Consider the following 26,111-nt stretch of genomic DNA (forward strand, 5'->3'; position numbering starts at 1 on the left):
CTTCCTTACACCCAGTAAGATTACTACTATAAAATTAAAAAAAAAAAAAAAGGTGTTGGCAATGATGTGGAGAAATCGGAACTCTCACGCACTGTTGGTGGGAATGTAAGATGATACAGCCACTATGGAAAACAGTATGGAGCTGCCTCAAAAAACTAAGATTTGATCTACCATATGATCCAGCAATCTCTCTATTGGGGATTTACCCCAAAGACTTGAAAACGCATATCTGAAAAGATATTTGCACACTGATGTTCATAGCAGCAGTATTCACAGTGGCCAAGACATGGAAACAACTGAAATGTCCTGTAATAGATGATTGGCTAAAGAAGTTGTGGTACACATATACAAGGGAATATTTCTCAGCCTTAAGAAGAGATGCAATACTGTCATTTGCGACAACATAGATGGACCTCGAGATAATCATGCTAAGTGAAATAAGCCAGACAGAAAAGTTTGAAAATCATATGATATCACTTATATGTGGGATATAAACCAAAAAGCAACAAATGAACAGGACAAACAGAGACTCATGATCATGCACAATGGACTAGTGGTTGCCAGAGGGGAGGGGAGAGGGGGAAAAAATAAGTAAAATGTTATAAATAAACAAATAATAAACAAACAAACAAACAAATCTATCTGTTCCAGAAAAAATAAATAAAAAGAAAAAGAAATAAAGAAAAAATAAGGATACATTATGTATAATTCCATTTATATGAAATTCTAGCACAGGAAAACACCATCTACAGTGAAAAAAATAATAGTGGTAGCTTATTTAATGGAGGATGTGTGCCAAGACTGACTGGGATGAGGTGTGAGGGAACTTTCTGGGGTGATGGCAATGTTCTATGTCTTAATAGCGATTTGGGTTGTACAAGTAAATGTATTTGTCAAAACAGCAAATATATACTTAAGGTTTGTGCATTTTATTGAACATAAATTTTATAGCAAATTAAAGATCTAAGTAAATGGTAAGCATGCTGAAATATTTAGAAGGAAATAACTGATGGCTGTGATTTTTCTTTGAAATGGACCAAAGTTAATATAGATTAATGGATTGGCAGAAGGATATATAAATGGAGAAATTCCTAATAAAGCAAATACAAGCATACCTCATTTTATTGTGCTTTGATTTATTGTGCTTTGCAGACATTGCATTTTTTCCAAATTGAAGGTTTGTGGCAACCCTGCATTGAGCAAGTCTAATGGCGCCATTTTTCCAACAGCATTTGCTCACTTCATGTCTCTGTCACATTTTGGTAATACTCACAATATTTCAAACTTTTTCATTATTATTATATTTGTTATGGTGATCTGTGATCAGTGGTATTTGATGCTACTATTGTAACTGTTTGAGACACCATGAACCACGCCCATACATAAGATGGTGAACTTAAATAATGTGTGTGCTCTGACTGCTCTACCGACCAGCCATTCCCTCATCTCTCTCTCTCTCCTTCAGTCTCCCTATTCCCTGAGGCACAACAATATTAAAATTAAGCCAATTAATAACCCTACAATGGCCTCTAAGTGTTCAAGTGAAAGGAAGGGTCACACTCACTTACTTTAACTCAAAAGCTAGAAACAATTAAGCTTAGTGAGGAAGGCCAAATGCTAGGCCTCTTACAACAAACAGCCAAGTTGTGAATGCAAAGGAAAAGTTCTCGAAGGAAATACAATGTGCTGCTCCAATGAACACACAAACGATAAGAAAGCTTAACAGCCTTATTGTTGATATGGAAAAGTTTTAGTGGTTTGGACAGAAAATCAAACCAGCTACAACAGTCCCCTAAACCAAAGCCTAATCTAGAGCAAGGCCCTAACTCTTCAATTCTATTAAGGCTGAGAGAGGTGAGGAAGATTAGAAGAAAAGTTTGAAGCTGGCAGAAGCTGGTTCATGAGGTTTAGGGAAGAAGCCATCTCCATAACATAACAGTTCAAGGTAAAGCAGCAAAGGATTTAGAATATTACATAAACTTAGTTGATCAAGCAGCAGCAGAGTTTGAGGAAATTGACTCCAATTTTGAAAGAAGTTCTACCACGAATAAAATGCTATCAAAGAACATCATGTGCTAAAGAGAAATCATTCATGAAAGGAAAAGTCAACCAATGTGGCAAACTTCACTGTGGTCTCATTTTAAGAAATTGCCACAGCAACCCCAACTTCAGCAATCACCAGCCTGATCAGTCAGCAGCCATCAACATCAAGGAAATAACCTCCCTTCACCAGCAAAAAGATCATGACTCTCTAAAGTCTCAGATAGTGGGGATTGTAAGCTGATAAGGTCCTTGCAATCTGTGAGATCAACCAAGAGTTGCCTCGCCTAAAAATCAATCAATCAATCAAGTCTCAGGTGATGGTTACCATATTTTAGCAATAAAGTATTTTTTAACTAAGGTATATACAGTATGTTGCTTTTTTACACATAATGCTACTGCATAGATTACAGTATAGTTTAAACATAGCTTTTAATGTTGGGAAACCAAAAATTTCATGTGACTCCCTTTATTGTGATATTCGCTTTATTTCTGTAGTCTGGAACTAACCTGCAATATCTCCAAGGTATGCCTATATAGTAAAATGTTAATGATAACATCTAACTGGTAGGTATATGGGTGTTCGCTGTTCAATCCTTTCAGATTTTTTGAATGTTTTAAATTTTTCATAAGATATTGGAGGAAAATGAATGGGCAAGACTTTGCTGATAATTTGGTAAGAATTTGAAAATTATAAAAACAATTTGACCCCAAAATTTAATTTTAAAGCTCTAGAATTTTGTCACATTAAGATAAAATATTCTGGCCAATAACATAAGAATTTTAATGAGCACACTGAAATTATTTGACTCTAACCAATAATCAGAGTAGACCTTCAAGTGAAACAACTTATACCATGCTCTATTATTCTGAGACTCGACTTTTGCTCAGAACATTCTGCCAGCATTTTCCATTAGATCATTCTGGAAACTGAAGCAAGAAACAAAAAATGTTTAGTGCTCTTTGCCCAGGCTTTTTGGTTTTATTTGTTTGGGTTTTATTTGTTTTTAACTTTTTATTTTTTTTTTAACAATTGCTTCATTGTTAAAAAAAAAAAAAGAAAAAGTTAAAGATTGAGGCATACTCTCTCTACTAACAGCTTGATGTGTAGTCTGCTATGATTTCTTTAAAGGATATACAATCCTTGAAATATTAAATAAATATACATGCACACATAACCTTTAGATTTTTGGCATAAATAGGATCACATTATACAGACTTCTGAATTTTGCTTTATCTATAAAATAGCATGACATATATATAGTAGCCACTAGTGCTATTCACCAACATCTGGTTTCCCTCTTTCTTCACATGGCCCCATGTGACTAGTACTCGTCAATAAATTAAGTGCCCTGAGATGTTGGGGTTACTTGTAACTCTGGCTAATACATTGAATATTTCTTCAGGTATGCATATTTGGCCCATCTCATTCTTTCTCATGGCTAAACAGTATTGTCTTAAATTAATTCAATAGAATATATCTAACTATTCTCCTACTGTTGGGTAACTGATTTTTCCAAATGTTTTCTATTACAAAGTTTGTTGCAATAAATATTGTGTGCGTGCACACATACGCACAACTATTACAATCTACTTGTCAAAAATTTTCTGAATACAAAGTTTTTAAAAGTGCAATTACTAAGTAAAAGAGTCTAAACATTATACGTGATACTACCAATTGCCCTCCAAAATGCTGAACCAATTTAAATTTCTATTAAGAGAAAATAAGAGTACCTGTTATCCTACATGCTCACCTACAGTCAGTTATATTATTCTTTTAAGATGCTGCCAACATAATATTCCATGAAAATTATAGTTTATTGTTGTCTCAGCTTGCACCATTATTGGGCTTCTTTTCATAGATTTAAAGGCTATTTGTATTTCTTCTGAGAATTGTCTATCCTTGTCCTTAAACCATTTTTGTCTGTTGATTTTAAAGGAGTTTTTAATAAATCCTTAATGTTAATCCCCTGGTTCTTATATTGGTTCTAAATATTTCTCTTAATTTATCTCTTGTCTTTAAGATTGTTTATGGTATCTTTTGCCATAGAGAAATATAAAAATTTTCCATAGTCAGTACAGTCAACTTTTCCTTTATGGTTTTTGGAAATCGCCCTACTGCAAACTAAAAATGTATTAAATGTTTCCCAATTAATTGTCACTAAAACCTTTATTGATAATCCATTCTTTCTCTACCGATTTGAAATGTTCTATATACCTAACAATAGAGTCCATAAAAATGGGTCTTTTTATGGACTTTATGCTCTGGTTCACTGATATGTTGGTTTATTCCTCTCATTGTACATTTTGATGTTTTCAAATATCTACAAACTATATAAATTCTAGTATCTAGACTTCAATATTCTTCTTTTTCAATATTTCTCAATCCCTTATTTTTCTTGAGGAACCTCATAATCAAGGAGCCAATTTTTCTTCCCCTAAACCCACAAAACAAAACCAAATCTAACAACAGCAACAACAAAAATCCACATTGTAATTCTGATTGGAATTGTTTCAAATCTAGATTAATTTGGACAGATTAGAATTTTTAAAATAGTGCATTCCCATTCAGAGATATAATAAAGTTTTGAAATTGTGTTTATTTTAGTCTTATACATTTCTTATCCAATTTATTCCCAGGTATTTCATGATTTTTGTTGCTATAGTGAACAGTATCCCCCATTACATAACATTTCCTAAGTGGTTATTACTGGTATAAAGGAAAACTACTTCTTTTTACGCAGTTTTCCTGTATTTAGTTACTTTCCTGAATACTCTGAATAGTTCTAACCATTTTTAAATGGAGTCTTGGATTTTTAGATACACAATCATATTTGGGTTCTAATTTAAAAATCGGTCTTCAGTTCCATTTTGGGCTCTTTAATCAGTTATTCCTAAATGCCTATTTCCACTATACCTAAGGTAAGAAAATAATAGGATTTTATGGCTGGAAGGGACCTTATGATGATCTAAACCAAGGGTTATCTAGTCAAGTACGTACCTAGAGTATACAGGTAAAATAACTGGGAGAAGGTACAAGACAATAAGGAATTGAAGAGACTAGGAAGAAATACAGTTGAGCAGCTGCCACTCACTCCCAACTGGTTGTTATCATGGGGAAAGTTTTTTATTTTTCAAGAGGTACCAGATATATAGATTTTTACATTTTTATTTTTCAAGAGGTACCAGATATGTAGATTTTTACGTTTAAACTCTTAATTTTAAAAATATTAAACAAAAGCCAAATGAATACAATTGCCAGCTTTCAATCTAGGAATTTGAATCTAATCCAATAACTTCATTTAAGGCAATTTAAACTTAGAAAGGTGTGTTAGAGATTGCCAAAGCAGCAGAGGGGAAGGGAGGGCTTTGTACTTTGTTTAGCTGCTTGGTGGGTCAGAACAGTATTTGCAAAATTCTAAAATTAGGCAAGTGTTTTGCTTGGTTTGGTTATAAACAAGGAATTTAGTCCCTAATGTTGACATTTTATGTTCCCTGTTTGCCTCATCTTGGCTTGGATTTGCTATCGCAGCAAATGAAAAGAGTACCTTTTAAACCACCCTTCTATATTTGGAGAAATTCCCACATTATGTTCTCTGTCACCCCAACATGGGAGTCAGAGCTCAATTTCCCGGCCTTCCTTGCAGTTGGAAACAAGCAGGTGATCCAGGCTCCTTACATAAGGAGCCCAGGTGGCCCATGGAAGTTTACATAAGACTTTGACTTGAAAGAGATTAACAGACAAAACCAGCTAGGTATGGGCCACACTTAGTGTCAGAAGAGTTCGGCTTTCTGGGGTGGCAACAGATGCAAGGTTGCCAAAAGTGGTGGTAGTGATGGCCGCAGTAAAATCAAGTTCTTGGCAGCAGAGCAAATGTAGCAATAAGTTGTGGGTGGTGCAGTGGTAACAGAGGCCATTTTCTCATCGGACAAGTTCTACAGCCCATTTCTGGACACTGTTCCTAGAATTTAGCCTCAAGTTTATTTCTCCAAAGATACTGTGAACCTCCCAGGATCCTTTTAATAAATTCCTTTTCTGCTTAACTAGCCAGAGAGGATTCTGCTTTCTAAAACTAAGCCCTCACCAATACAAATACCATCAGGCAGTGACAAAATCAAATCAAAGATCTTGGTCTTTTAGATTCCCAAGCCAGTATTCTTTTTATGACATCACATTATTTATATTTAATGCTTTTAGGAAGGTTCAAAATGCTGTTTTCAAAAATGTATGCTGAAGCTCCCATCTCAAAGATATGCTGTGAACACTGACAGTGTCTATTTGGTTCTTGATGAGAGTATATGATTGCTTTTGGAATTTGTCTTTTTTATTTTTTTTCATAAAGATTCATGACAGTGGCTTCCTTAAAATATGTTAGATAGCTTACAATAAAAACACCAATAATAATGTATACAGAATTGTTCAAATAAATATAAAGCAAAACCACATAAAAGAAGAGATTAATTGTCCTAGATAAATCAAGATGAGATCATTATAATGTTCTAAGCACTAAATTTACAATCTTCTTCCTTGAAGCAAAGGACTGTAATAGGGTAGATTAAGTTAATGTTTTCCAACCTTGGTCCACCAAAGATGATGTTTATTTTCCACCTTTGTGGCCTACAAGTTTTTAAAGAGTTTCTCTCAACCTCATTTATTAAAGAATGTTTTCAATGACCTCATCATGGGTAAATACATTAACTCATTGAAATACCAAAAACAGAACATAGATTCCTATTTCTATTTTCAGTGACACCAAGTTGTAACTATTGATAAAAGGGCTTAGTTTTCTAGAGTCCACTATGCACTACAGTGTGCTAAAATACGAACTTTATACACATTATCAAAGTTATTCATCACAAAGGATGTATGTAGTAGGTATTATTATCCTCATTTTACAGGTGAAAACATTGTTGAACAACTTATTCAAGACTACTACACTGACAAATGGCAAAGCTGAGATTTGGATTCAGGTCTACAAGTCCAAAATCAGATCTATTTGTTATACTACCTCCCTCAGGAAGAATTTTAGTTTTACAAGAAAGAAAATTTTCTTGAGGCTCTAAATCTTAGGAATTTATTAGGTGGATGTTCACAGGAAATCTCCTGACCCTGTAGTTGATAATGGGGGTCTGTGGAGGAACTGTGTAATAATTCAGTACATTCACTGAGGCCTGAGAAACAGTACTGGAGGTATCTGGGAAAGACACAAGGGTGAAATGGGCATGGGCCCTGCCCTCGAAGAGTTCCGCCCAAGTAGGGAGAAGAGGGAAGCACAAAGAAACCCAAAATACACACAGGCTACATGGAATGAGTGTCATCTCTGATGCGTAGATCAAGGCTCTGGGAGGTGGCCAGAGGCGGGGACTGGCCACATCTTCCCTGGCATGGGGTCCTCGCTGTTGCTGCTGCCACCTGTGGTTAAGAGTCTATGGCCCACATTGGGAAGCCTCGCCCTGCCCATGTTCCCAATTGCTGGAAACACTAACCCTGCCAGGCCTAGTCCCTGCTCCACTCCCTGATGAAATTTGCCGTCAGATATTGAGACTCTGAGAAAGGCTCTCTGCATGCTCTTTGCTCATGATCAGCAACTCTCATAGGCCAATCTGACAGACCATGAAAAAAAGGTCCCAGAGAACTAGGTCCAGCCTAAAGACAGAACTAGTAACCCCAAGGCAAGAGAAACATTCCCTCCCCAAAGTGCCTCCTTTTCTCTCCCGTCCCTGCATTATTTCTGGTCCATTTTGAGGCAAATATCTCAGGAAGGCCTACATGTTAACCTATTAATCCATTATCGACCCTGGCACCTTATGCAGAGGTAGTTTATTAGCAACTGCCCTCAAGGTATCCCTGAAAAGTGGGGCGTATCCCTGAGAAGTGGGGCTAATCCCTGAGAAGAAAAATGCCCAGGGCTTGGACCACTGCCCAGAGCAGCAGGTCTGGGCTGAGTCCCCACATGTATACTGAGAGTGTGAGATATATAAGCAAGGGAGAGAGTCAGGGCTACAGAAATGGAGTCCAGAGGCCTACACCACAATCCTGTCTCTGCCTGCCTACTCTATTACTTCAACGCACGAATTCGAAAGGGGAATATTTTACAAGTGTGTTTATAAACCTACATTTTAAGAGTTTCAGAATGTTAGCACCTGGAACATGCCTTGGAGACCATTAGATAGACAAAGAGTGAGGTACAGGTAGGTGAAGTGAGTTGTCCAAGTCACTTGGCTTGTGTGAGTGAGGCCTAGCTCTCCATGACTCCCCTATAGTCAGAGACAGATTGTCCTTCCCCAGTGCAAGGTAATCAATTATTTACTTGTTTGCTGCAAACTGTAGACTGAATGTTTCTTGAGAAATCAGACCATTCATTAAATTATTCAACAAACATCTATTGTACTTGGCAGGAGCCAACTGCAGAGGCAAGAAAGTAAACAAATAACAGGGGCTACCAATGGATAGCAGATGAAAAGCATTTAGCATGATGTCTGGCCCAACATAAATGTTCGATAAATGGTGACGTCTACAAAAGTAATCTAGTGAGATGGAAACAACGAGAGGTATAGGCAAGGGTCAGATCATGACCAAACTCACATGAAACACTGAAAGGGTGGGATTTACCCTGAAGGCAATGAAGAACTGTTGTAGGGTTTAGAGCAGAGGAATGACATGATCAGAATTTAGGAAGGTCACTCTGGGAAAACTAGAATATGAGAGTTAAGCAAAGATTAGTTACGTAGCTCTCAAGTGAACAGTGATGAAAAACTGAATTGCAACAATGAAGCTGGGGATGAAGAGGGGTAGTTTAAGAAGTGCAATTACAAGAGATTGGGAGAAGTCAAGGTAGGAGAGAGGGGAGAGACAAGGCACCTTGGCCCAGGCCCTGGAGACAAGTATGGTGGCCTTTACCAAGATAGGGTCTCCAGATGCAACTTCATTGGAGAAGAAAATGAGGTCAATTTAGGGTAAGTTATTTTGGGATGCCTAAGGGACACCTAAGAGAGAGATGTCCCAGAGGCATTCATATTTCCAGGTTTATAGTTCAGGAGAATGGTCTGAGCTTGAAGAGCTAATGTGGAGAACTCAGCCTTTGGCTGACAGCCAGAGCACTGAGGGCTGGATAAAATGCAGCCACTTAACAAATATTTATTAACACCCTATCATCCAGGCATTGTGAAAATTGATAAGGCTAAGGCAGAAGACAAGAAAGAGGTCACTGCCTTCGATAAGGTTATGTTCTGGTGATGAGAGCCAAAAAATATACACATACATATACATATAAATAAAAGAAAAAATATTAGCTTGTGAAAGTGCCAGGCACAGAATTATAGGGTGTGGTGTGATAGCGACTAACTATGTAGTTCCTTTGCCCAGGAATGAGCATGAGGAGCAAAAGAGAGGGATGAAGACCATAAACTAAGGACCTACAGCTGTGGGCCAACCACAGAAGGCACAGTGCCCAATACTGACCATGTCATATGGACCCTGCAAGACATCTTGACTCCTGGCCTACACTCTCATCTGGAGACAATGCCACCACCTCCAAACTAGAAGCCCTAAGAATAATTCTAGTAGTTGATTATTCCATTCAGGAACTATGGTATGTACTGAGTCCAGCACTAAGTGCCAGGGGAAGGGCAGTGAACAGGGTCATCGAGGTCCCTGTCCTTTAGAAAGCTCATATTCTAATAGGATAGGACGCACACAAGCACACATACACCAAGTACAGATATCTAAGTAAAGTAATTGTTAGTTGTATTATGAAAAATATTAACAAGGGGTTAAGGATAAGTGAGTGAACTATTTTAGTTAGGAGTAAGAAAGTAAGTACATCTGAGAAAGTGATGATGAGTCCTGGTTTGCCGTGAAAAGGATGATGGTGTAGACATTCCAAGCAGAGAGAAGTGCAAAGGCTTAGAGGCAGGAAAAAGCTTGATGTGTTTAAGAAACTGAGTGACAGCCAGCAAGTCCAGAGGACAGGGCTGGAGAAAAAGAAGTGATGACACTGGAAATGTAAACAGAGAGTCACATCACTCAAGGCCCTGACAGCTGCAGTAAAATGTTTGGCTCCTATTGTAAGGACAATGGTAAGCCACTGAAGGGTTTCTCAAGCCAGACATGACCTGATCTGATTTTCATCTTAAGGAATTTTTGATCAGGAGAGGGCCTAAAGATCAGGAGCTTGTTATTTCTGAGCATGCAATGCCTGAGGCCATCTTCCAATCGCACAATGCAATGGTCCTTTATTCCAGGAGTCCCCATACTCAGGCCATGGACTAATACTGCCAGTTGATTCTCATAGGAGCACTGGGGTCCCTGGTGCCAAAAAGGTTGGGGACCACTGCTTTATTCCACCTGCAATTAGGGTTAGGGGTCAGACCTCCATCTACAGAACAACTTTTCCTGCTTGGATCTCCTGCTTGACTGAGGTTCTTCCCCTAAAGCCCCATAAATTCTGTAAAGTGTTTCCAATAGACTTTGCTAGAGTGTTGAGAGAATGGGTGCTTTAGTAAAAGGACACAAAATAATAAAATAAAACCGCTCCCTCATTTCTGATGGAAATTTGTTTTCTCCTCCACTGCTTGCCATTAGTCCATGCCCTGAGCTATTGTCTTTGTTCTTTACTCTGTCTCCACTTATTTTGCAAAAGGCCACGGCCATGTGTACTACTATGAACAATCACAAAGAACTATAAATTCTTACTGATCCCAGAAGGTTGGGAATTCTAAACAATAAAAATATGTCCTCTGACTGCTTCTCTCAAAAGAACATTTTGGAAAAACAAAAGAGCTTTGTTAAAACAACAAATGAGCTTTTGGGACACTTTGTGCTTCATGGTGGACTCAGGTCACTAGATATTAGTGCAATAGGCAACTTCAGGCACAAAGTTGGAAAGATCTCCCTTCTACCCTCTCCTGGGCTGACTTCCTCATTTCTTAGCCCACATCTTGACTGCATCAAGCCGAGTTTCCTATATAGCTTTCAGTCACTATTGTCTTCAGAAGCCAGAATTCTCAGCCTAAAGAGAAAGTCCCCTTTGTCCTCCATCTATGATTTAATTTATATTCTCCTGAACGCTCCATTCACTTTGTTCTCAGGCTAAGAGAAGTCTCACAATTGTACTAAGACCCTGAATTTGAATTTCCCTGTGTATCTGCTGTTTGGAAATTTGCCTAGGTTAGCCACTGGACCATCCTAGAATTCGGCTTTACCTTAGAGAAAATCTTTATTGTTCATAATTTCTTATAATATTTCTAACTACTGTCATATTTTCCCTCGATTTCTATATTCTTATCTCTTTCAAAATACACATACGTGTGTAAGCATACATACACACAGACTCATATATTATCATCTTTTCTCTGATCCTCAGTAAAGTTTCCATTATCTTTTCCAATTGGATCACATTCCTAGGGAGATATTCTTCCTTTGTTGACCAGATCTGGGAGGGTGGTTCTTAGCTACATTTTTTTCTGCCTTTCTCACTCAGATGCACCCCTCCCCGCATGCCCCAGATCCTTCAATGCCACGATTTACAAGACAATGTGACTGACTGACTTTCTAGGCTTTTGCCCCTCTGTTCTCACCTATAAACTTTTTAAATATGCAAATACATGAGATTTATTAGAAAGACAAAATTTGACTACGAAGTAATATGGAAATGGAAAGAAATGCCAATTTCTAATAAAAAATACATAATCTTTAGAAAGCATTAGGGAAGAAATTGTTCTTTTTGGTCTTTGAACAATCTTGAGGGGAAAACAGACTATTGCTAGCAGAATATGGCTTACCTGAATGTATTATAATCCACCATCTTAGTGAACGCAGGATCAGCATCCCTAAATACCTGTTTGATCTCTCTGGATTTTGATTTTTCATCTTTCAGCTTTTGTAGAGCAAGTTCAAGGTTGCTGAAAGGAAACTAGAAGAGGGGAGAGATAGTAAAGATATTTAAACATGCCTGAGATATAGGGTGTCCAATTTTTCTGATGGCTAGGAAAAAGATTTCACATTAGGAACCTAAAGTTAGCTGGCCATGTCTTTCCATAGAGATCAACACAGAGAAGACAGGACTAAATTTGTTTTCAGTTAAGGCTTCAGGACGAGTAACATTAGCATAGGCCCAGATCTAAGAGAAATGAACTTAAGGGACAGCAGGCCACAGGAATCAGAAAACAATGCCTGCTTCCCCTTTAGCAGCTTCTTCCCTTTAACTCTTAGACATTGGTCCAGTATGTTGGGAGACCCTAATGGAGAGAATGGGTATTCAAAATTGGATGAGCGGACCCCCATTTTCTCCAGATCTTTAGAATGGGCTCCCAGAACTGTTGGCCACCAGGCAATACACTGAGCAGAGCAAGGCTGGGTGTCAAAGCTTCACATACACTGCAATCCCCTTACATCTACTCTCCAGACAGTCCCCAGTTCCTGTTTCCTACTCTGTGCTTTGGTTTTTGACTCTATAAGAATACTCTTTATACAATCCAGTAAAGCATAAGGTTGTAAATAATTACAGCGAGAAGCTAAAAAATGAGAAGACTAAATAAGAAAATTAGAACTCTGATGGCAATTTAGCATAAAGCTCTCTCTCTTCCACCAGGAGATTTGGCACCTAATGTAAACCCCCATTCCTTTCCTTTTTCATATTTCCTTTCATCTATTTCCATGATAGGATCTATTAGTTCTTTTGAAAAGATTCCTCAGAGTATAATAATCTTTCTCTGCTTAGAATCTCATTGTTAAGGGCAGTTTTAAAATTATGCAATTTTTCACTTGGAATGTTGAGACCAGGTAATGCCCTAGCTTTTTATTTTCTAAAACTAGAAAAGTCCTTTATATCTTAAAAAAATACATATTCATTATTGTATGTCAACTGTAATTGAAAAATAAAACAAAATAAAATATATATACATCCATGTGCTATATACAGTTGACCCTGGAACAACATGGGTTTGAACTGCATGGCTCTACTTATATGTGAATTTTTTTCAATAAATACTGCAAATGTATTTTTTCTTCCTTATAATTTACTTAATATTTTCTTTTCTCTAGCTTACTATATTGTAAGACTATAGTATATAATAAATATAACATACAAAATATCTGTTTATTTATGTTATGGATCAGTAAGGTTTCCAGTTAGCAGCAAGCTGTTTGTAGTTAAGTTTTTGGGGAGTCAAGAGTTATATTCAGATTTTTTATTGTGTGGGGGGTTGGCAGCCCTAACCATCATGTTGTTCACGGGTCAACTGTATTTTACATTAAGGTATAGATCTGCCCTGTATTAGCTATTGTAAATTGCGCACTGACTGAGCTTGTTATGAGCCACACAGAGCTAAAGCACTTCACACACATTATCTCATCTAATATTCATAGCAAGTTTATGAAAGAGGCATTGTTGTTACCCCCATTTCAAAGATGAGGAAAGTGAAGCTCAGGGAAATTACATGTCTAAGTTTTCTCAACTTCTAAGTGTGGAGTCAGGTTTCCCTGTTAAGCCTGCTGGTCTCCAGAAATCTAACTACCTTATTATTGAGCTTCTCACCTGAATTCAGCGCTTTTCAAGAGATACTGGTTCATGATTTTACAATAACCCAAATTTCTAATACTTCAAATGGAGAGATAATGTGGCAGCCCTGCAGGCCTACCATCAGAGAGACTGTGCAGAGAAGAGCATTGTTAGCTGACATACCCCAGGTGCTATAACTTCAGGATCTGTGCAGTGTTCTTACCAAGGCCACACTCTCCCTGGGCTGTTCCCCCCAATGACAACATGGTGAGGGCACCAGAGGTGGGCCATTCTATCTGACACAGAACTTCTCTGATGGCAGTCTTTACTCTGGGCTCCCCGCTGGCCTGGTCAAAACTTTGTCAGAACTGTGCCACATTTGAGGCTCTTCCTACCCTGTCCTCCTTCCTTCCCTCTCCTCCTTAGGGCTCAGACCTTCACATCTGCCTCCCTACCTACTCCTGCTCTCTCTGCCTTTATCTTTCATACGCATTTCTTCCAATACATCTCTTACATATCTAATTTTGTCTTGGCATATGCTTCTCAGAAGACCAATTGACATGGATGATGTGACATACACAGAAAGACTGACCTTAGTAACTTACCCCTGAGCATTTTATATATAATTAATACCATGTGTGTGTGTGTGTATATATAATTAGCTCATAAATATTATTTCTTACGGGCAGTTTTTTAAATTTTTCTAGATAGATTTTTCGATAGTAGGCAATGACTCTCAAATATACGTTGTTTATATACCAAGTTATTCCACACTTAAAATCAAGATTTTATCAACACATTATTTTTACTAAACAGCACTGCCATAATACTTTTAGTAACCGTACCCATCTGCCATCTTATTTCAAATAAAAGAAAATTCTGAGCTTACTGTTGCCCATTTGTCCTTGAAATCTTATTTAGGCCTCAGGTGGCTCCTGTTATGGAAAGTTGCAACCCCAGCAACTTTTGCATTCCCTTGGGGTTTCTGTTTGTCAGGTCTTAGCCTTCCTTGTAAGCCTGTGCCAATTAACTGGGACAGCACAGTGTGTGGCACCAGATTTTCTTCCTTTCCTATAGTTGATGAATTTCTTTCTGAAAACATTGTTGGCGTCAGCAGAAAACCCAGGAAACTTGATTCAACTCTGGGCCTGCTTCCTGTGCTTGGCATCTGTGGTGCTAGGCAGCAAAGGACCCAGAGTGTAAACAGAGTAGACCGGGACCTGGCCTCTGTGACAGGACCTTTAGCCAAGTCACACGGATCCATTATTCATGCCCACATGTGTGAATGAACAATGTAAAATGGGTAGCAAGATGAAGAAGAAAAGGCCTAGAGAAAGAAAAACACAGATTGCAAAGTGCTGAGAGGCAAGTGAAAGATTATACAAAGTAAGCTCACCTTCTCTGAATTCTTCTCCATGAATTTTAAAGTGTACTCATCAGCATTGAGCAAAAGAAACAGGTAGCCATTCACATTCACTGTGGCTCCAATATACAGCTCCTCAACCTTCATATATTCTGATAGTTCACTTTTAAAGACTTCTTGTCCAGGTTTCTTAACACGCATTCTTTTTAAGAATTGCCCACCAGCATTCCCTATAGAAAAAGAGAAAAGTTGGTAAGTAGCCTTTATTCTTAACAGAACCATACAACTTGCCTTTAGAGTTACTTCAACTCAAACACAAACCATACAACTTAACTGTGAACTCATATTGCCTATTATTCTCAGACTGAAGGGAAGAATGAGACAGCGGGTTAAGAAATTAGATTTCCTAGGTGAATGTGTAAAGAGAAAAGTGATATGGCATTCCAACTTTTTCTTTCCTCTCTCTACTCCATTCCCAGTCCAAACACTTCAATAAACACTTCGCAATTTCCTGCTATATGCCCAGCAGCATACTGGGAACTGGGACATCAGGAAGGTAATCATCTGTGAATATTTTTGAACACGACTAGGTACTTGAATTTATTTCCACCCATTTGTCCAAGATGATATCTTACACTTACTCCGACATGCAGATTAAGTGTAAAATGCTCCACTTCTGGAAAGGAGCTTACTTCATTGTTTAAGGATAACAATGGGAGTCCCCTTAATTATTTTTTTCTATAGGCAAAATATCTTTGCTTCTTTTAGTAATGCCTCATATTTCTTGCTTTCCAGAATTCTCACCATTTCATTTCCTCTCTTCTGGGCATTATCTGGTTTTTGACCTTTTGGAAATCAGCAAGCAGAGTTGAACATGGGGACAATGGTATCTTCTAATTGATAGTGAACTGAAATCTTCAGACCTATGACTACGACCTGAGACTAGATGAGCTTGTAGAGTCAGCTTCATCACACTCCTCCTACCATATTCGGAAACCACAGGTGATGAAAAGACTAGGCTTTGGAGCCAAATACAGCTGGAGTCCATCTTGGCTCTGTCACTTGCTTACTCAATGATCTTTAGGAGTTATTTAATCTCTCTGAACCTCTCTGAATTCTCGCTTATAAAATAGGAAAATTTGTGGGTGCTATGAAAATGTATTTCTCAGGTTGGCTACTGATGGGGAACATAGGAGACGTAAGGTCCCAGATGCAATGTTCTTAAATCTATCCTCAGAGTTTGTGCTGAAGGCATGTTTCCCATAGGTTGCTGCCAGTAAATGACTAAATAACGTAAAGATATGAAGGCAGGTCCATTTCCGCAAGATAGGGGTTCCTCCAACTAGTGGCTTTGGCTCTAGGACTCCCCGTTGGCCTTACTGAAACTTTCTCAGAATTTCACTGCAGTCTAAAACCTCCTCCTTTCATTCTTCCCTCTGTCCTTCACAGGAATCAGACATGCAATGCAGTCTGATGGCTATTCTGGTTGTCTTGTAGCTCCTTCCACAATTTCCTTCACCAGCATTTCCCCTAATAAATCTCTTGTACTTTAAATCCTCATCTTAGGGTTTTCCTCTTATAAATTTCTTGTAAGGACAATAGTAATTACTCAATCATGGCTGCTATTATTACTGGTAAGCATGTAGTTGACTACCAGCACCCTTTCAGTTTTAATATGCTGTAATTGGCTTGGCCATATCTTCCCCATTCTAGATGTATAGAGTTGAGTTTTTGATCTCTAAGAGCATTACTTTATATTCATCTCTATTTGTTTCATATTTTAAGATTTGAGCCATTATTCAAATCACTGTGGAGCCTGACTTAATTATACAAATGATTCATTATTCACTGGTGTGTTGAGTGGCTCATACCAGTTCATCATGGCTGACTGTTCAATTTTCAGAGATTTTGCAAGGCAGTGGTTAAACGTTAGTTGCTTGAAACTGAAAATGGCCATCGCTAGGGTATTTACACTACAGAAATGGGCAAATGGTACAAATTTTAGGGCCTTTAAAATTTTTCATAGGGCCTGTTAACCAGCATGCCACTGATTATTCTTCCCAAACATGTGTCTTCAGCACAAGTAAAAGTTTTAAACATGTTGGGACAAGAACAGAGTTCTGAAATTCCATAATTGGGTAAGTCAAAATCAATGGCTTGCCTCGGCAAGGGCCATAGTATCAGTACACTATGGAGAGGCATTCCATGGGCCTGGGTGCCAGAACCTTGGCAACAGCCTCAACAGACAGAAAAACCAAAGGAAGATGGACTCTGAAGGTTAAATTTGTTAATCTGGGATTCTTGTCTTATAGTTAAGCAAGTCTTGTAAGTGGTACTATGAAGAATACAGATTCCCTCTTGCTGGATGTGAGTGGAATGGGCGGTAGCCAGCTCATGATTTTGAAGCCCTTGGATTCCACAGAGGTGCCTCAGAAGCCGCAGAGGAAGGGAGGATAATGTCCAAAAGGAGGCATACCAAGTTCCCCAGTCCTGATCCAACCAAAACTGTTCCTTTTTTTTTTTTTTCATTTTATATGTCTGGGTTCCCATTTAGAGATCTTTATAAAATAAACTTTAATGGTTAAAAAAAATGAAAGCCGCAATCTTAGATTGCCTAGGCTATAAAATTAGATTATACTCCCTAATTTTCAAAATGAAGAGACAGTTAATTGTTCTAAGGAAATTGCTATGAAAGGATGTCTCTTACCTGAATTCCTCTCTATGGGTTCAAACACTGAAATTGTGTCATCACTGAGAAAATATGAAATAATAAACAGCCTGTCCACATCTGCACATTTGTGTGTGATTAGTTTCGCAAAAAAACGGAGTATGTTGCTTATGCTGCCATAGCTAAATGAAACAGAAATGAGGGTTACAGCATTATACAAGTAATCTTCCATACATTATGTATGTAAAATAAAACCTGCAAAACGTGCGCCATGGATTTTTTAAATTGAGTTATAAATGACATATAACATTATATTAGTTTCAGGTGTACATGATTCAATATCTGTATATATTGTGCAGTGATCATCACAATAAGTCTAGTTAACATCTGTCACCATACATAGTTGCAAGATTTTTTTAATTAATTTATTTTTATGGTGACATTGGTTAACGAAATCCGATAAGTTTCAGCTGTACATTTTAACAGTAAGGCATATATATATTTACACTGTATGTTCACCTCCTATACTTAGACTTAATTTTTTTCTAGTTATGAGAACTTTTAAGATCTACTCTCTTAGCAACTTTCAAATATATAATATAGTAGTATTAACTATAGTCACCATGCTACACATTATATTCCCATGACTTATTTTATAAGTGGAAGTTTGTACTTTTGACCACCTTTGCCCATATCACCCATCCCCTATCCCCCAAGTGTGTTATAGTTTTAAGAGAATAGGATAAACTCTCTGAAGTTGAAAATGTTCAACCATATTCTTACTAAGGCTCTAAATCTATATGCAGAGGAATTTTCTCAATGTATTAAAGCATCACTTATTCTTTAGATGTCCAGGGTATGCTGGAAAAATGTACCCAAAACATGTCATAAACATACTATGCAAACCAGCTGCATTAAACGGTAGTTGCCTACTCACAAAGCTTGTTCCCTACTCACAACAATCGTGTCAGCAAGAACAGCACCTGGCCTTCATTTCCTGAGCACGAGCATGCCAGCAGGTGTGCTTCACAGGTGCCTGGGGCCACTTCTCTATTTCACCTCCTACTTTCTCATGCCCATTTCTATTCTTTCTTCTAGCCCCACATCTTCTCCTTCCTTGAGCCAATCCCTCAGTTCCCAAGTATCCCCAAACTCACTTCAATGGAAAAATCACCTTTTCCCTGTCAACTGTTATATTAAATATTATTTCACTTATCACTTATATTGTAAGTAGCCATTACAAGTCTGTTTTCTGGGGGCTAGGACTGCATCTTACTAACTGTTGTCTAATATAACACTTTTTACATTGTAAGTACTCAATTAATGTTTGTAGAAAGTTGTTATAAGATCATATAAATTGGAATTTGCACTTACAATTCTATGCATGAATAGAAGAGTCTAGTAGGCTGAAAACGAGATTGAAGTCTAGAATCAAAAGTTCCCAAAGCTGATTGCCTTGTCATTGAAGAAATTAATTTATGGTCTTTCAGCAGAAGCATATCTATAAATATCAGTTAGCGAAATGTAGACTACTTAACAAATCCTAAACCCTCTCGGAGGTCTTTGATAATCAAAATCATTACTCCAAGGAGGCAGAGAGTAAAATAAACCATGTACTCTGTCACTTCTCTGTCATAACTCTAAGCAGTGAAGTCGTCACTTTCGAATTTTCCTGTTTGAATTTTTCTGTTTAAAAAAAAAAATAGAAAAGCAAAAACAAAAACATTTCCGATTTGCAGAAACAAAAAGTGCTTTCCTCTGCCCCTTTCTCAGATTGTCCAAGGGTGCAGGACTGAAAAAACATGGTGCCACAATTCCCAGTTTGAGGCCTCATATGAGATGAAAACCAGCAATTTGGAAGGGTAGCCCCAGGGCAGACTGGGCAAAACAGCTAGATCTCCATAGCTCTGTTTTCTTAGTTCCTAGTTTCCCAGACTTTAGACAGACCTCACATGGTACATGGGGGAAGCTATACCTTGTCAATCTTCTTCTCTAGTACATAATTAGATTTATAAGTAACAAACAGATTTGGTAACCCTCTCTAATAAAATACCCATAACTTTTACGGATGCCTGAAATATCATTGAAACAACTGAATGAGGTCAAATGTCAGGCCAAATGAATGCTATTGTAAATATAGCTTCTTAGCACTTACATAAATTTATAAGTATATATGGTAAGTGTGGATTTTTCATTTTTAATGTGTCAATTTTTCACCTAATTCTAGTGTTCTAGAGAGCTCATCAATCAAGAATATAATCTACTCAAACAAAATGTTTAGACCAGCAGTTCACAAACTTTACTGTGTATAAGTCACCTGGAGAGCTTGCTAAATATACAGAATCCAAAGTCCCACCCTCAGAGATATGGACTCACTAGTTAGCTTCATCTCAAGAAACCTGTATTTTTAATAAGCTCCCCAAGGAATTCTAATGAAGTGGTCCCAGAGTACACTTTGAAAAACACTTGCAAGTATCCTCAGATATTTTCTTGACTATTAAGCTAATTTATCAAACTTCTCTAAACACTATCACAATACTCCCAGCACTCTAAAAACTTTAGTATTTCCACTGCTTCCTATTGTATCACCACCTATTCTGCTCAATCTGGCTTTCTGGGACATTGAGCCTCAAAGTTCAAAAACACACACGTAACAGCTATTTGTTGTGACCACCTATAACATATTCTTCTATTCAAGTCACATAAGCCATTTCATTTACTGCTCCATTCTGTGCTCATTTCTGCTTCCAGGTCTTCGCTTGGTGTCATCCCAGAGCACACCCTCATTCTTTCTTATGCCTGCCCAGAGTACTGTCCATCCATTTGGGCCCAATCAGTAGAGCTCTCCTTGACCATGGCTGCCCTCCCAGCTGACCATCTACTCACACCTCCTACACAGATCATAATCTGTGGTACCCAATTTAGCACTGTATAGACTTGTAATCTTGGCTGATTTTTTTAAATGTATTTATTCCTATTGTCCCAAAACAACTGATAAATTCCTAGGTCCAGTAGCTATGTCTTAACTTTTTCTACACACAGCCTGGAGTTATCTATCATCACTGCCTTGACTTCTTCTCTCATTTTCTCTTAAATACATTTCCATCAGGTTTGTTCTACCTAAACTGCTCTTGTCAAGGTCCACAAAGATCTCCCCAATATCAATGGTTCATTTTTGTGTCCAACTTGACCAATCACCAGCAATTGGTACAAATGATCGCTCCTTCTGTGACACTCTTGCTTCACTTAGATTCCAGGATCCTGTATTCTCTTGGTTTTGCTCCTACCTCCTTGTTTGCTATTTTTCAGTCTCCTTTGCTGGTTCTTACTCTTTGCCTCAATCTCTTAATTTGGGGTGTCCTGGGGATAACAAGGAATAACTTTGTTATCTACTTCTCTATGTATGTTCCCTCCTGTGGTGATTTCTTCTAGTATCAAGGCTTTAAATACCATCCACACGTTGATGACTTCCAAATTTCTATCTCTAGCGCAGACCTCTCTCCCAAACTCCAAAGTCATATATCCAACTGGTTATTCAGCATCTCCACTTGATATCTAATAGATATTGCAAATTTAACTTGTTTCGAAACTGAACTTGTGCTTTTGCCCCAAACCTACTCTACTGAAAGTCTTTTTCATCTCAATAGATAGCAATTCAATCTTTCTAGGTGCCCAGGCCAAAACCTTGGGAGTCATCCTTAACTTCTCTCTTTTTCACACTTCATACCCAGTCAGGAAATACTATTGGTTTGACCTTCAAAATATTTCCAGAATCTGCTATTTCTCATCACTTCTATGGCACCTACCCAGATCCATAGCAACTTTTCTCTTGGGACTAGTGCAGTAGCCTCTTGCCTGGTCTTTACTTCTACCATTGCCCTTCTACATTTTACTCTCAACAAGGCATTTGGAAAGATTCTTTTAATATGTAAATCAGATCTAGTCACTCCACTGTTCAGATCTCCCAAAGGCTCCCCTTATCACTCAAAGTCAAAAGAATCCTTATAACAGTCTACAAGGCCCTATGTTATCTGATCCACCATTACCTTTATTTGTCTACTCTGACCTTTAGTCATCTACTCTACTGGTATCAGCCTCCTGGCTGTTGCTTGGATGTCCCAAGCCTGCTCCTTGCTCAGGATCTTTGCACTGACTGTTCCTTCTACTTAGAACATATTTCCTCAGTAAGGTACATCCAGACCACACTATTTAAAATTGAAACCATGGGTGCTCCTCAACACCATACTCTCAGTTCCCCTTTATTCTTTTCATAGCAACTTATTACATTCTTTATTTTTTCCATGGTACTTAATATTTCCCATATACTACAGAATAGACTTACATATTATCTTTATTGTTTATTTTCTACCTCCCTATGCTAGAATGTAAGTTCTATAAGGGTAGGGCTTTTTGTTCTGTTTTGTTCACTGATGTGTCCCAAGCCCCTAGATCAGTGTTTGGCATATAGCCAGTACTCAGTAAATATCTGTTGACTAAAAAAATGAATTGCTCACCTAGGGCTACATACCTACTGAAAACCTCAAAAACAGCTAGCGTTATATACGTCTGTGGTTGGGAGAGACCTAAAGGCTTATTTTTACTGAGGGAAAAAATTTTAAAGAGGAAAAAAATGACTGATAGAGACAGCAGATAGACAATATCTGAAACAAGTCACAGATTAAGATTAAACCATGAATTTTTGGAAGCTATGTGGTTATGAATAGCAAAAGTCTGGGATAATAGCCTTTCTGGTGGAAAGTCCATCTGTCTCTTCTACCCAGCATTAACAACTGAAAGGATGAATGTTTATTCTATTTACTCATTTATTCACTCATTTCTTCCCTTATGGGACAAATATTTATTCAGCCCCAAGTATGTAACCAACACTACTCTAACTCTGAGGGAAGCAACAAAGCCAGTCCCTGACCTCAAGGAGGGAGACCACAATTACCTACACAAGTAATTGCCACACACTGTGGTAAATACAGGTTCTGTGGCAAGAAAGGTGAACTCCAGAAGTCAGACTTCCCTGGATGCAAATCCTAGTTCAACTAAAAATTAGCTGTGTGAGCGTTGGCAAATTGTATAGACTCTCTGAGCCTCAGTTTCCTTGTGTGAAGGATGGGCACAATAATATTATCTACTTTATGAGATTGTTTTTAGGATTAAATGAGATCGAGTACTATAAAGTAGTTAGCATGTCATAACCACAAATTGCTTTTTATTAGTAGTAATATTATCATTATAGGCATGATTATTAGAGCATGGTGGGCACACAGAGCACAAAATAACTAATTCACTCTGGTGCAGCAAGAAAAACATTATTCTGGTTCTCCCAAGTCAGACTGGACAATCTGCCCATCAGGCCACCACAGTGAATTTTTACCCAGACAATAAGGGTCTTCATTCCATAAAAAACCTTATATGCTTTAATTTGAAACTATTTCTTCCAACAACTCATAGTGGATCACCATTAACCTCATACAACAATTAGCACCAAGTAAAATTTTAATAGCAATGCATATTACCAACATATGTCATATATAATTGCACATCTCAATTCACAGTTTATTTATTTGCATTAAGAAACTGTTTTGTATGCTTTGTGAGATCATCCTCTTTAGGTTCTCACAATTTTAAAACTTTGGGTTATTCAAATTCATGTATAAGTCTCCAGCTGAATGTGCCAGGTACTATGGAAAAAAGGTCACTCTGTGGAAGGAGCTTAAGGAAAGTGTATTCCTGACACAAAATGAGTAGTGGACAGAAAGAAACAATTAAAGACGTCTCTTCCTGTATCACCATCCTCTCTCTACCCACAACAGCATGACAAGAACGTGGAATGCTGTCTACAGTCAGTGCTCTGTGGGCAAGTTGACGCAGTGTAGACAGAAGGAGAGACTAATAAGACAACTACCCACAAGAAACTGTTTTCCCCGGATTCCAGAAGCAACACCCTGGATCATGTTCCATCTTGTTTACTTGTAAGAAAAATCCCTCTCCTTTTACAACAGGAACATTCTTTCTGCCCACCTCCTTTGGGTGGCTGCCCTTAAAAAGAGCAGTTAGTGAAAAGTATCCATCAAAAATCCTGCCCTGGAACCTCACTGTAAACACTGCTATCTATAAGAGGATGATGGAGTATGAGTTGGTATCCCTATTATGTGATTAAAATCAGTGTTTCTCAAAGCCGGGTGCACATCAGAAATCCTGGAAGTCTGGTTAAACACAGGACCAGCCCCATCCCCAGAGTTTCTGCTCAGTAGGTCTGGGGTGTGGCACAAGAATTAGCATTTCTAATAAGTGTGGATGCCACATTTTGAATAGCATTGATTCTAAAACTGAAAAAACAATCTAAAATCCTTAAAAATAAAGGATTATTTCTTGAAAGACAAAGGACATCATGTCATAGCAAAGGCAGCCTTTTAAACATTCTATACAACTCATAATAATATATTTTCACCATATTTACAATTATAGAAAAACTATTGTTCTCTCTACTTCAAAATGTTCTACAACAGCATCTGACTCAATTAATTTTATCAAATTTAAGATGCTGTCTTTTTCTTCTCCTTCTCTTGGTCTGACTACATGTTCCCTTCATCGTTTTTCTCCATGAGTACTCCTGACCCTTTATTTCACTCACACAGGACTTCGATGTTTAGCCTGAATCCTAGTTAAGCATATGCAACATTTTCCCACCACTTTTTCCACTGACTTCTTTTTTCAGGGACTGCTTTCCCTGCAAAAGCAAAAAGTAGCCATGGCCAGTACCTACATTCTATACATATGACTCAGTGGCAGATTTTTCCTGATATATATCAGGAATACTTTTGAAAGTCCATCTTTTGAAATCATATTCAGCCATATGAGCAATTTATGGTTACTGAACTCAACCAAACCTCTCAAATTAAAACCACATTAATTGCAACAGAAACAAACTCATAGACACAGAGAACATTTTGATAGTTGCCAGCTGGGAAGGTGGTTGACGGGATGACTGAAAAAGGTGAAGGGATTAAGCTGTACAAATTGGAAGTTATTAAAAACAGTCACAGGAATGTAAAGTACAGAACAAAGAATATAGTCAATAATATTGTAGTAACTAGGAATAGTGTCATGTGAGTACTAGACTTATCTGGGTGATCATAAGTTGTATAAATATCTAATCACTATGTTGTACACCTGAAACTAATACTGTATGTCAACTGTAATGGAAAAAACAAACCATATTAATTGCCAAGTAACATTCTGAAAAACACAAATCCCTGAAGCCTCTATGCCAAGGGTAGTCAAACTATAGACTGTGGGCCAAATACAGCCAGCCGTCTGTTTTTGTATGGCCTGTGAGCTAGGAATGGCTTTTACATTTTTAAATCATTGGAAAAAAATCAAAAGCATAATATTTTGTGATAGGTAAAATTATATGAAATTCAAATGTCAGTGTCCATAAACAACATTTTATTGGAACACAGCCACACATTTGTTTTATGGACTATCTGTGGTTGCTTCACACTATAATGGCAGAGTTGAGCAGTTGTGACAGAAGCCATACAGCATGCAAAGCCAAAAATATTTACTATCTGACCCTTTAAGAAAAAGTTTGCTGACACTTACTCTACACCATTTCCTAGGGACCACCTTGAAGAGAGAGAAAGATACATAATAAAAGCAGCGTGGCCATCCCACTGACTATAGGACTTCAGGTGCATCCAGATGACACTTATTACAATAACACTCAATGGCGAAGATGTGTAGAAAAGGAAACCCTTGGGCACTGTTGGTGGGAATGTAAATTGCTGCAGCCACTATGGAAAACAGTTTGGAGGTTCCTCGAAAAAATTAAAAATGAAACTACCATATGATCCAGCAATCCCACTTCTGAGTATATCTGAAGGAACTGAAGTCCCAAAGAGATATCTGCACCCCATGTTAACTGCAGCATTATTCACAATAGCCAAGACATGGAAACAACCTAAATGTCCACTGACGGATGAATGGATGAAGAAAATATGATGCATATATAAACAATGGAATACTATTAAGCCATAAAAGATAAAGAAATCCTGACATTCATGACAACATGGATGGACCTATAGGGTATCATGCTAAGTGGAATAAGTCAGACAGAGAAACAAATACTGTATGATTCCACTTATATGTGGAATCTAAAAAAAACAAACTTATAGAAATAGAGATCAGATTGGTGGTTGCTAGAGGCAGGGAGTGGGAGATGGAGGAATTAGATGAAGGTGATCAAAAGGTACAAATTTTCAGTTATAAGATAAATAAGTTCGGAGATGCAATGTACAACATTATGGCTATAGTTCACAATACTATATTTCACATTTAAAAGTTGCTAAGAGAGTAAATCTTAAAAGTTTTCATCACAAGGGAAAAAATCATAATTATGCGAGGTGCTGGACATTAACTAATCTTATTGTGGTAATCATTTTTCTATATATATATATCAAATCATCATGTTGTACATCTTAAATTTATACAATGTCAATTCTATCTCAGTAAACTCATAAAACAT

General features: G+C 37.7%; 1 protein-coding gene across 1 annotated transcript in view; it reads right to left on the reverse strand.

Moving 5' to 3' along the window:
* EFHC2 (EF-hand domain containing 2) overlaps positions 1 to 26,111 on the reverse strand; it is a 172,215-nt gene that overhangs the window by 56,660 nt on the left and 89,444 nt on the right. The window contains exons 9-11 of the mRNA XM_006917910.1: positions 17,612 to 17,754; positions 14,938 to 15,134; positions 11,824 to 11,954 (exon numbers count right to left, since the gene is read on the reverse strand). Of these exons, the coding sequence (XP_006917972.1) occupies positions 11,824 to 11,954; positions 14,938 to 15,134; positions 17,612 to 17,754 (471 nt within the window). The remainder of the gene's footprint in view (positions 1 to 11,823; positions 11,955 to 14,937; positions 15,135 to 17,611; positions 17,755 to 26,111) is intronic.

The sequence above is a fragment of the Pteropus alecto genome, unplaced genomic scaffold, assembly GCF_000325575.1.
Source record: "Pteropus alecto unplaced genomic scaffold, ASM32557v1 scaffold77, whole genome shotgun sequence".
Taxonomy (NCBI): domain Eukaryota; kingdom Metazoa; phylum Chordata; class Mammalia; order Chiroptera; family Pteropodidae; genus Pteropus; species Pteropus alecto.